Source organism: Desmodus rotundus, chromosome 9 (assembly GCF_022682495.2).
Source record: "Desmodus rotundus isolate HL8 chromosome 9, HLdesRot8A.1, whole genome shotgun sequence".
NCBI classification, from domain to species: Eukaryota; Metazoa; Chordata; class Mammalia; order Chiroptera; family Phyllostomidae; genus Desmodus; species Desmodus rotundus.
In genome coordinates, this window is record NC_071395.1 from 100515879 (window position 1) to 100528886 (window position 13008).

At 42.6% G+C, this 13008-nt stretch overlaps 1 protein-coding gene across 2 annotated transcripts in view; it reads left to right on the plus strand.

The window, feature by feature from the left end:
• Positions 1 to 748: 748 nt before the first annotated feature.
• The window catches only part of SPAG9 (sperm associated antigen 9), a 110991-nt gene continuing 98731 nt past the window's right edge, over positions 749 to 13008 (plus strand). The window contains exon 1 of one of the 2 annotated variants that reach the window (XM_053930493.2): positions 749 to 1228. In XM_053930493.2, coding sequence (XP_053786468.1) covers positions 926 to 1228 — 303 coding nt within the window. In that variant the 5' untranslated portion in view covers positions 749 to 925. The remainder of the gene's footprint in view (positions 1229 to 13008) is intronic. The other variant, XM_053930494.2, reaches the window with a different exon arrangement.

The following is a 13008-nucleotide window of genomic DNA, read 5'->3' on the forward strand; positions in this document are numbered from 1 at the left end:
GTTCTAGCTGCGTGACCTTGAGGGAAACCCAACTTTCTGGGCCTACTTTGTCTCTAAAACGGCGGCCAAACGTCTAAGTCACGACGCCTGCTGTGAGGAACAAATGAGAACTCCTTTGTGAGCTGTAAAAAACAACAGAAATGTTAGCTATATTAATCCAGGACGGCTCCTTACGCTTCCAGAACCCCTCCCTTTCCTTTGGGACCCGCCCAACAAATCCCGCCTAGTGCTGACAGGCCTCCCCATCCTCCTCTCGCCGTCTGCCCCATTGGCGAACGCAAGGTCCGCGCGGCGCCGGGTGTTGACGCCTGGTTCCGCCTCCGCCAGCGCACGAGGACGCATAGGCCCCGCCCCTAGCCGCGCTGGGCCTCCCGCCGGGCCCAGCCTTTCGAGCCAACCGGGCGCGGGTCCCGCCCCACGTGTGACGCGAGGCACACGCGGCCCCACCGCCCAGGTAGTTGGTGCAGCGGCAGTTGGAATGAGTGCGCTCCCCCAACTCCTACCCTGCGTGTGCCGAGACTCCCAGTCCGCGGGACCCAGCCCCAACCCCAGCCACGCCGATCCCGTGCGGGGCCGTCCAGACCCCTCAGTCAGCGACACCTGGCCCCGCCTCCGCGGAGGCACCGAGACGAGTAGGCCCCGCCCCTGGCCGCGCCAGGCCACCCGCCGGCCCCGCCCCTCGGGCCGACGCGGTGCGGGTACCGCCCCGCGGGTGACGTGTGGCGCGCGCGGCCCCGCCACCAAGCAGTTGGTGCAGCGGCGGTTGGGTTGAGTGCGCTCACCCCACCCCTCCCCTCCTCCGGCCCGAGCCCCCACCCCATCGGGCCCAGCCCCAACCCCAGCCCCAGCCCCAGCCGGGCCGGTGTGCGGGCCCGTGCTGCCCCCTCAGTCGGAGACGCCCCGGGCCGTCCGCCCGCCCGCCACCATGGAGCTGGAGGACGGTGTGGTGTACCAGGAGGAGCCCGGCGGCTCCGGGGCCGTGATGTCGGAGCGGGTGTCTGGCCTGGCCGGATCCATCTACCGCGAGTTCGAACGGTTGATCGGGCGCTACGACGAGGAGGTGGTCAAGGAGCTGATGCCACTGGTGGTGGCCGTGCTGGAGAACCTGGACTCGGTGTTTGCACAGGACCAGGAGCACCAGGTGGAGCTGGAGCTTCTGCGGGACGACAACGAGCAGCTCATCACCCAGTACGAGAGGGAGAAGGCGCTGCGCAAGCACGCCGAGGAGGTGAGCGCCGGCCGGCCGGCCGTTGGGGAGGGCGGGGCCGGGTCCCGGGGCGGCCGGGGGTCGCGGCCGGGCCGGGAGGGTAGGCGCGCCCGCGTCCGGCCTCGTGGGGGCGGGTCTGAGGCCGAGGCTCCAGAACTCAGCACGGCGGCGTGAGGTCCCCGGGTCCCCAGGCCCTGGTGTGGGAAGCCGAGGGAGGCTTGTGAGTGTCCAGGAAAAGGGAGTGAGATTAGGAAGGCAAGGCCGGGGGAGGAAGCCGCAGCCTGGCCTGAGGACACATGGGTTTGGGTGAGGAAGGAGGTTTTAGGATGTCTGGTTGCCTGTTGTAGTTTAGGGAAGTTTCCGACCACCGTAGGACAGTCAGATGGCCGTCCAGACTTTTGCCATGGGGGGTTGTGCTTTTAAACACTTCTCTCCTGGATATGTAACTTTCTCTGGTTTCGGTACCTTTCTGGGGTTACTGCTTCGGGAAGTTAGAGACCTCCCTCTTTCGGTCAGTTTCTTCTTGACGTTTTAACCCTGTTGAGAAATAGGTTTCATTTTATATTTTACTTGCTTTGGTTGGCACTTTGTTAACACCTGGGTGTTGTATAGCAATACTCTGTAAGTATAGAGAGTGTACGATTTTATTTTATTGCTATCCCACACCAAAGCATTCCTTCTTATCAGGTGGTAACCTTGGACAGTTCCCTTTAAAAACCTGTTTGTTTATGAAGAGGACTTGCGGGGGCGGGGTTGAGGAGATGGTAGGTGACTATTGGCAACGCTTTTCCGGCTGCAATTTCCAGGTGTACTTGGCCCGCTGGTAAGACTAACACCTCAGCAGTGACCTCAGTACCCGCACCAAGGTCCGCGAACCTTTTGGAGTGCAAGTGATAAGTCTTTGACTTTGGAGACAGCCCAGGATTTTTAGCTTTCTGTCTGTCGTGGCCTGAAACTGTCTGATGCAGGCGAAGTGTCCTATTCATCTTTGTTCTCTGAGCATCTAGCAACACCTAGCTAAATACGTGGTCATTGAAGGAATGACATGTTACCTTTCAAAGATACCTGAAAAGTTTTTAGGGTATCAGATTTCTTTAGCAGCTCATTTCCTATGACTACGAAGCACCACTGTTTAAACTTTTGTCACAGCTACCCGTCTTTGTACCAGGTCAGATAGTTCTTTTTCTTTTTTAAGCTTGACTGTAGTGATGATTTTTGGTTCTGAGTTTTGTGATCCATTTGTCTCAAAGGAATGCCATTGGATTTGCCAAACAAAGTTGACTTTATTTTAGGAGCATTTCCAAGCTTATAGGGAAGGAGGAGTTGCAAAAAATCTGAGAGTGGGATAATCACTTCCACTAGTTTCTTAGCACTGTTTATAGAGCAGAGATCATGTCCACTTCTGGATGGCATGCACGTGCTCAGACAGGCCATTGCCTGTGTGTGGACGCTCTGGGAAGAGCCTGGGGAATTACCCCCCCCCCCCCCACACACACACGCAGGTGAGGAGCAGTCCCAGCATGGCCTATAACCTTGGGCGAAAGAAATACTCTCTCCACCCTTCGATTCCTGTCATTCTATGTAAATACGGGCAAAGTGCCAGGTCACACAGGCCAAGAAAACCATCTGCCACAGGTTGCAGAATCAGAAAACAAAACTAACTGCTAGACTCTGGATTGTGTGTTAGTTTTTTAAGTAAACGACTTAAAAAAATAGGTTATCCAATGACTTGTAATTTACTACTTTTCAAACACATCTATAAATTCTCTATGAAACCTTTGGGCAAAGGGCCATGACCCGAGACCAGAGAACATTGATGAAAGGCTAGATGAGCCAACTCTCAGACCACAAACATAAAAGCACCTTGTTAATCAGTTTTCACGTGAGATCATAAATCAAGTATTAAAGTATTACCGGTACCCAGAAATTTCAGTCTCTTGGGCCAATATGCAGAAGTGAATTTTGTGTTTAATTTTTGGTGAGTGTTTTGAGTGTGGCCCTAATATGGAAACTAAGAGTCGGGTTGTTACAGTGGAAGTATTTGAAAGTCTGGAAATTGCCTATCACCAGAAAGTGTTAAGTGAATTCTGAGCACCTTTGTGGAAAGTTAAGAGGGTATGTAAATGTGAGAAGGTTTTAGGAGGTATGAAGTGCCATCATAATCTCTTGCTTGCAGGAATTCTCAGCAAGGAATTAGAAGTTTACTCTTTATTATAGTGGTATTAATTGAATTGAATACCTTCTGTCTTTCTTTACTTTTATTGCCATTTTTTTGTGTGTGTGTACTTAGGTGCTGTTTTTGTTTTTTTTAAATTTAATCTTTATTGTATTTTTTCCCATTACCATGTAGTCCCCGTACACTGTTCCCCACCCCCATCCAGTGCTGCTGTTTTGTGAGTCAACCTAAAGGAGTGCTGATTTTTTTTGTGACCAGTTTCAAGTGGGAATCAAGAAACCTATCTTGCCCTGACTGGTGTGGCTCAGTAGGATGAATTTTGTCCAGCAGACCTAAGGGGTCACTGTTTGGATTCCTGGTCAGGGCATATACCTGGGTTGCTGGCCAGGTCTGTGGTTGGGGGAGTGTGGTTGTTGTGCGAGAGTCAGTCAGCTGCTGGCACATCCATGTTTCTCTCCCTCTCTTCCTCCCTTCTCCTCTCTCTAAAAATAAAAATGTTACAAATAAGTAAATGCATAGTTATGTTTTTTAAAAAAAGAAACCTGTCTTATTGATCATCACTTGTCCCCTTGGGCTCCCTGCTCTGGCCATGTGTGTTTTGGAGTTTTTTTTAAAGATTTTATTTATTTACTTTTAGAGAGGGGGGAGGGGAGGGAGGAAGAGAGGGAGAGAAATATCAACGTGTGATGCATTGATCGGTTACCTCTCACACACCCGCAACTGGGGACCTAGCTGGCAACCCAGGCACATGCCCTGGTTGGGAATCCAACGAGCAACTTTTTTGTTCTCTGCTGGCGCTCAACCCACTGAGCCACACCAGCCAGGGCAAAAGTGAGAGTTTATGTAGTGTGATTGGATAGAGGAAGATGGCACATAAAATGAAGATGCACCCACTTCACCTCCCTCCCCTCCTTCCTTGACTGGTAGAAGCATAGATGAAGAGATTGGGCCGGAGAGAGAATAACTTTGCTGGGAAGAAGGTGGTGATTTTGTGACTGTTGTTCTGTGACTTTTTGCCTAATAAAATTGGGGTGATTAAATGCAGAGGCGAAATACACTATTGAGAATTTTCTAATTAACTTTTCCCCAATGAGTCAGCACTTAAAGCACTAACAGAATTGATGCTTTGTGTGAAGACTTCAGTCAAATGGTTTTCTTTGGAAGTGTATGAACATGGGAATGATAAGTTTCGTGGGCAGAGAAGCAGGCATTGAGAGTCAGTGTTTTCTGTTGATGTTACAGTTCTCATTCATTCATGAAAATACTGTAATTAAACTTGAAGTTATTTTTTGATTTGTTTGCAAACTAATTTACAATGACTGTTAAGTTCATCTCTTTAACAAACACTTGAAAAGGAAAAATTTGAATCTTTTTTTTGTTTTGTGACTTTATCAAGTGACTGGAGTAAAGAGTCGTTTTCCATGCTTACAGCTTTAATTTGCCGATGGTTATTGAGGACTTAGGAAGTTAAAAAGCTAAAATTTCACTTTTGATTTTTAGCCTTAATTCTATCAACTCTAGTGTCCTAAGAATTGAACTTTGCTACAATAGGTTTTATTTCACTGAAGTGGAGCAGCAGGGGAAGAGGGTAGTTTAGTACGTGCAGAGATGATCTGTCAGCACCTAACAAATTGCTGGTCCGTGAGTGTTAGTTAACATTTGACATCTTACATGTTTGAGTATGCACGTTATTAAAGTTTTCAGACTCTTCTTAAAAGTGAAGTCCCTCTCTGTGGTTCCTGTTAATTAAATGTTTTTGAAACCAGTATCTTGTGGTATCTTCAGTGAACTAAAAAGATTTTTAGTTCGAGCGTTGACTCAGGTGCTTGCTTAATTTTCTCTCTTGGTTCAGTTAGTGCAAGGGTCAGCAGCTTTTCGGAATGTTGTCTTAATTTATTCATTCAAACCTAAGTTTTAGACTGTTCAGGCTACATTTTAGTGCTACACTGATCTCTGTATTAACTAAAAAACTAATAAATTTTAAAGCACACTTAAAATTTTTTTTCATATTTTAAAAATTACCATTGTTTTTTCTTGCTGAGGCATTTGAATAAGCCGCACACTGCCCCTACCCCCAGCAGCTCTGCCCTTGCCCCTAGTCAGTTTCTAATTCCAGACACTTTCTGAAATGAACAATCTGTTTGTTCTCTGAAGGAGTCTGTGTAGGTGGTGGTGGTGGTGGTGGTGCTTTTGGGAGTGGTGCTAAGTTAATCATTGTTTAGCCCTTAAGACAGATCTTACCCTTTCTTTTCCTTCAGTTTTCTGAATCCAGGGGTCTAACTGAGATACAATGATATGCCCTTGCTATACCAATATTGACCTTTTCACTTAGTTAAAATTACAAAAAAAAAAAAAAGCAAAATGGGTAAAGTATCTAGCTAGATTAGGTATCTCTCATCAGAGGATGAATTAGTGGAGTAAGGACTACTCATCAGATTACTTTCGTATGTGTCATAGGCTACACAGATCCAATTCTGTGCCTAAGTTTGGTTTCTGTTACTTGGACTTCTTAGCTTACCTTTAACTACACGCTGCATACTTTAGTCATATGGAAACTTAGGTTCCCAGGCGAGCTTGTACTAGAATCTGGCCAAGTATGTGTTCCTTTGTTCTGTTGACTAATGGCTGAGTTATTTTAAAAACACCTTTTCTGCTGTCCTCAGCACTCGTAATGAATACAGCTGTTACCTAAATAATTAGGTTGAGATTTAAAAATATATATCAATATAGGCCCAGTTTAATAATATATGTAACATGTCTATTCAGAAAGCTGATGTTTAGAAGTATGTGTGTAAATTCTATACATTTTCAAATCTTGGCCAGTGTTATTTAGTTATTAGTTTGAATGCAAGCCTGTGTTTTATTCACTTTGGAATTCTAGTGTCTAGTAATTTAGTCTAATAGGTGCCCCCCAAAAACATTTGAACTGAACCATGGGAATTTATATATTAATTAATATAACAGAGAAATTCCAAGTTTAGGATATGGAATTATTTTTAAGAACTTTAAAATATTGTTTTTTAAAAAAGATTTTTTACAATTTATTTATTTTTAGAGAGAGAGGAAGGGAGGAAGAGAGAGCAACACCAGTGTGTGGTTGCCTCTCACACCCCCCTACCGGGGACCCTGGCCTGCAACCCAGGCATATACCATGACTGGGAACTGAACCAGCAACCCTTTGGTTCTCAGACTGGCACTCAATCCACTGAGCCACAACAGCCAGGGCTGTTTTTGTTTTTTTAAGGTCAGTGAATGTTTTCAGTAAATTTTCCCCCAGCACTTTATTAGGAAAATTAGCAAACATAACAAAAAATTAAAAGTACATTGATCATCTGTATATTCATTACCTAGATTCAGTAGTTGTTTTATTTATCTACCTCTATACTGTATCTTTTGGACTATAAGACGCACCCCCCAATTTGGGAGGGAAATGGGGGTGCGTCTTATAGTCCTAATGTAGCTTACCTGGCTCTTGGGGGCACAGTGGAGTGGAATTTTTTCCCCCCTATTTTCCTCCTCTAAACCCTAGGTGCATCCTATGGTCTGGTGCATCTTATAGTCTGAAAAATACAGCATGTACTTCTTGTACATGTATGTGCATGTATGTATATACACACACAATACGTATGTACATTTTATTTTTTAAAAGATTTTATTTATTTATTTTTAGAAAGAGAGGGAGAAGGAGAGGGAGAAAAACATCAATATGTGAGAGATACATCAATCGATTGACTCTTATACACCCCCAACTGGGGACCTAGCCCACAACCCAGGCATGTGCCCTGACTGGAAGTCAATCCAACCAGGGCTTCATATACATATTTTCAAATTGCTAAACTATTTCAAAATAAATTGCAGATGTTACGACACTTTATCCTTCAGTACTTAAAGTACAGATCTTGTAAAAAATGAGAGCACTCTACCACATAATTTCAATAATTGCACTACTTTTCTATAAGAAATTTAAATCTGCCCTGGCTGGTGTGGCTCAGTGGATTGACTTCTAGCCTGCGAACCAAAGGGTCGCTGGTTTGGCTCCCAGTCAGGGCACATGCCTGGGTTGTGGGCCAGGTCCCCAGGAGGGGGCATGTAATAGACAACCACACATTGATGTGTCTCTCCCTTTCTTTCTCCCTTCCCCTCTCTCGAAACATAAATAAATAACTCATCTTTTTAAAAAAATAAATTTAAATCTGAGATCTATAAAACAATTAAAATGGGTTAAAATTTTAATTTAAAATTATGGTATAAAAATATCATGGATCATTTTCCCTTTGAAACTGATATACAGGAATTCAGAAACTGACCCTCTGTTTAATGTTTTCTTTAGTAACTTTTTTTTAGTCTTAATGTATTTTCCAGGATATCTTATTTCTGGCTGCTTACCTGCTCCACTAGGGTTATAGAGCCTGGTAATAATTTTTTACTTATAATTTAAAGTCCTATTGTTTGGATTCCCTACAAGGGATAGTTTTAGGATTTTTGTGATTCTGGATTCTGTTATTCTTTAAAATGTGTTTTTACTCACTCTTCCTGCAGTTATTTTTTTAAGGGCTGGAAAGAAACTTCATGATCTTCTAGTTCTGTCTTAACTCATTACATAGGTAGATGGAAAGACAAGTAGACACACAGATGATCAGAAAGAACAAATATTTTTTGAGCTAGGCACTGTTTTAGGCTTTGGCGGTGTAACCACAGACAAAACAGACAAGGAAGGTAGCCCATGCTTTCTTGGAATTTGTATTGTAATAAAGAATAAATGAACCAGTTAATTACAGGTGATGATAGATGCCACGCATACAAAAAAGATGACGTGACAGAGGCAGGTGCTTCGACGCAACAGACATGTTTGTAAAAGGGTAAGCTGCCCACGAAGGAAGTAATTCCTCTCATAAGAGGAATTACTTAGATTTGAGATTTTAGGAATATGTAGTTAGAGTTTGTCCTACTTGTTATTTTTGGAAAGTAACTCTGAAGAGTAAGTAGCCCTCTAATGAATGCATTTCTTCTTTTTTCTGTCTTACTCCTTCTCATACATGACTTCTCAGCAATATTTAACTCTTCTTGGTCACTGCTTCTTTAAGAAACGTTAAATTTTGGTTCTGTGACTTTGACATCTCTTAGTTTTTTTTTGACTTATCTGGCTACTCTTGTGGATTCCTCTTAATCATACTAGTTTTGGTGTTCCTTGGCACTCATTTCTAAGATCCATTTAGTTCTCACTTTGCACACTGCAAGCTGATACTATTCATTCCAATGAGTTCAGTTACCATTTTTGAACTGTTCCAAAATGTATTATCTTATTCATTCATTTAACAGATATTTATTGTCACCTGTGCTCCTGGTACTGTGTCCGTTGGGGTTATAATGGTGGGTAAAACACACAAGATTCTTTCCTCATGGAGCTGACAGCTTAAGACTTCAAGGTCAGATCGCTTTTTGGAGTTTTGGATCCATATTGTTGTTTATTGGACATGAATGTCTCCTGAATGATACCGAACTCTTCTCTCTCCTTCATTCTTACTGAGTGCCACTTACTTTTATTTCCAACTTTTAAGTATTTCTGGAATCTCTTTTCAAATCCATGTCTAGTACCCCTGTTTCAGGATACCCACATCTCTCGCATGCTGAATGCAAACCCCACAGAGTTGGAACTTCGCATCATTCTGGCTGTACACTGGTGTCCGGCACATAGGAAGTAAGCTGTGGATATTTCTCAGTAAATGAATGGACAACTAAAACCGTCTCATAACTGATCTCTCCGCTTCCAGTATTGCCACCCTATAAACTGCCCATCACACTGTACCCACGTCTCTCCAAAATGGAAATTTGATCACATCATTTCCACACTTAAAAGCCTTAGTGGTTCTGTCTATGGTTTTTTAAAAAAAAGATTTGCTTTATTTATTTTTACTTTTTTTACATCCAGGTTAAAGTCTCTCGTAATATTTTTAAATATATTTTTTATTGTAATTTTTCCATTACCATTTGTCCCCCTATTTACTTATTTTTAGAGAAAGGGATAGGGAGGGAGAAAGAGAAGGAGAGAACATTGGTATGAGAGAGAAACATCAATAGATTGCTTCTCGTATGCATCCTAACGACTGACTGAACCCACAACCCAGGCATGTGCCCTGACCTGTATTTGAACCTGCAACCTTTTCCTGAAGGACGAGGTCCAACCAACTGAGCCACACTGGTCAGGGCTCTGTGTACAGTTCTTAAAGTGACTGAGGTGCCTTACATCCAAGGCCTTGTAATCTGGGTGCTCCTTTTCTCACCAGCCTCATCTTTTCCTTTTTGAGCCATACGGAATACTTTGTGTTTGTTTTATGAAACGTATTCTTTCCAGGCCTTTTTAAAAGCTGCCTGTATGCTGGGAGCTCTCTTTCCCTTCTGTTGCCTACCTAACTATTCATCTTTCAGATTTCAATTCTAGGATGCCTTTTTAAAAAAATTTTTATTTATTTATAGAGGGGGGGAAGGGAGGGAGAAAGAAATGGAGAGAAACATCAACTTGTGGTTGCCATGATCATGTGGGCCCTACTCAGGACCTGGCCCACAACGTAGGCACGTGCCCTGGCTGGGAATCAAACCAGCGACCCTTTGGTTCTCAGGCCAGCACTCAGTCCACTGAGCCACACCAGCCAGGGCTAGGATGCCTTTTATGAACACCAGGTATGGATTGTGTTGTATGGATTGTGTTCATCTTACATCTTTCCATAGCACTTTTAAAACAATTTTTAAAACAGATTTTATTTATTTATTTATTTTTAGAGAGAGGGGAAGGGAAGGAGAAGGAGAAGGAGAGGGAGAGAAACATCAATGTGTGGTTGCCTCTCACATGCCCCCTCCTGGGGACTTGGCCTGCAACCCAGGCCTGTGCACTGGCTGGGAATCGAACTGGTGACCCTTTGGTTCGCAGGGCTATGCTCAATCCACTGAGCTACACCAACCAGGGCATCACTTCCAATGTTATATCAAACTAACCTATTGCTTTAACTCTCTTAATACATGGCTGGGATCTGGTAGCTATTTAATAGATACTATTTGTTGGTTTGTTGGATGGATGGATAAATATACTAAAGGTCAAATTGCTAACTTAACTATTTAAAGTTCTCTTTTGTTCATTCAAGGTATTATCCTTACTGTTGGTGCCTAGTTATGCAAAAACTTCCAAAAAGTTCTTCACCAAGTCCTTTGACTTTTATATATACAGAAAAACCATGACTTCTGACTACAGGTATTGCAGACACTTCACCTACATTGTCCTGTGCGTAGTAGATATTCTACAAATATTTGTACACTTAAAAAGTGAAACACTAAGGTCATTGGAACTACTGTTAGAAGTATTGTAGGGGTTACTTCTCATGTGCAAAGGTTGGGCTAGGCGATCTTAAAGTTCTGTTAGCACCATGGTTCTTGGGTTATTTGAAACTTTATAGTGGCTTTCTTTTGTATTCTTACTTATTTTAGCCAGAGATATTTGCTTCTAAGTTACTGGTTGAGAAATAAGTTGGTCTCTCTGAATAAGTTTTCCACACAAATGAAGGTTAAGTGCCAAAACTTAAATTTAACTATTTGCTTAGAATCTTTTGATAGACATTTGTAATTGGATACAGAAGTAGTACTCTACAGTAAGTAAATAAAATGGTTAAGAAAACAGCATTTATGTTTAAAGAAAAATGTAATCTGAAGAAGAACAATTTAACCATGGGCACTGAAATCTATATTGGTTAAAAGCTTCTGCTAAGCTATTATGTTTAAATAAAAATTCTAATTTTAATGATCAGATCCTCAATTTGAGTGTAATTTCAGTAACCTGTTGTCCTAGCCTCATTTTTGGGGGGGGAGGGGCATGGAGAGGGGTTTACTGCTACCTATTCAAGAACATACACCTTTTAAAAAGTTAAATAGTTTGTCAGAAGTGCAGAATCAAATAAACAGGCTTTTGTAAAACCAGAAGGGTAACTTTTAAAAAAGACTGTTGTTTCTCTATGGTTCTCTTATGAAAATAGTGAACTTACACATGTTTGATGTCACTTGGGAAGCATTTGATAGAAATTAGTCATTTGTCTCTCTGTTGAGTTCTCTTTAATGAATACTTTGTGCTGGGATAGGAATTCAGGCATTTACTCGATTTTAATCTCCAGTGTAGCTGAGGGACAAGCGGTGAGCAAAAGGTGTTTAAAGAGCTAGAATAAATGTCTCAGACTGTGCAGCGGAGTTCACGATCTTCGCCTGTTGAAGAAACACTGAAAGACAAATTACTTATTTACCCTTATTTTTATTATTACTATTATTTTAATCCTCCCCAGAGGATATGTTTATTGTTTGTGTGTTTGTTTTTAGAGAGAGAGGAAGGGAGAGAAGAAGACGGGAAAGAAACACCTATCAGGTGCCTCCTGTAACATGTGCCCTAACCAGGGATCGAACCTGAGACCTTTCTGGTGTCTGGGGAGATGCTTCACACTTGAGTAAAATAGTTTCTTAGCTGTCAGCAGTTTATAAACAGCAAATTAAAAGAGTATTTTAACTCGAGATAAATACTTATCCCATGGTAGGTATCTCTTAAGAAGGGTACTGAAAATTACAAAAACCAATAAAGTGCAGTGGCCAAGGGCAAGGGCCATTGGGTCAGATATCCTTAATTCAGATCCTGGCTCTGTTACTTCCCAGCTGAGTAATCACAGGCAGATTTCTTAGTGCCAGCCCTCAATTTTTTAATCTGTAAAGAGGAATAAGAACAGTAACAAGGATTATACAAGAAAAACGAACCTTCAAAGCTCCAGGCATTTGGTTAATACATACTGAATGTTATCTATATGTATGACTTCTACCTACCTGTTCATTCATCTCATTTATTCACTTGTAAAATAGCTGTAAATTAAATGCATGGGGCTCAGAGTGGAGGTACAAGAAAGACTAGGCCAGGGTTCTGTCCTTGAGGAGCTCCGAGTCTAGTGGTGGAGGCTGATGGAAATAGGGCAGCCCTAGGTGAGCATGCCACACAAGCACTGCATGTATAAGACGCTAAGCCTAGCTCAAGCTGAGAGACGGCTTTGCAAAGACAGCGTGGCATGATAGCTGGGTTATGTGTCACAGCCGAAACCTGCGTGATGTATACAAACAGCTACAAAAATATGACATTTATTTTTTTATACGTTTGTGTAGTAGTTATTTGTTTTCCACATACAGACATGCCTCGGTATTCATCAGCTTCAGAACTCGTCAAACCCTGTATTCATTGCATTTTGATGAGAAAAAATGTTTAAGCATTTGGTGCTTGCTTGGGCCTTGTCATACTTGCTAGAACTTGTATGAGTCAGGACAGCACCCCACAAGAGAAAATGCCTCGTTGTCCTGTGGTCGTCAGTTTCTGCACTTATCATGAATTCCAGAACAAATCAACGAGTACTGAGATAACACTGTATTATTTAAAATATATACTGGTACTTCTGCCACAAAGGAGAGTGGCAAGAATTGAGGTGGAATAGATCAGGGGTCAGAAAGTAAAGGACAGTGTGTCAAGTTAGGATTTTTATCTTGAAGGTGTCACACATGATAATGTAGTATGGTTAATTTTCTTTAAATCCTCACCTGAGGATATGTTTATTGATTTTTG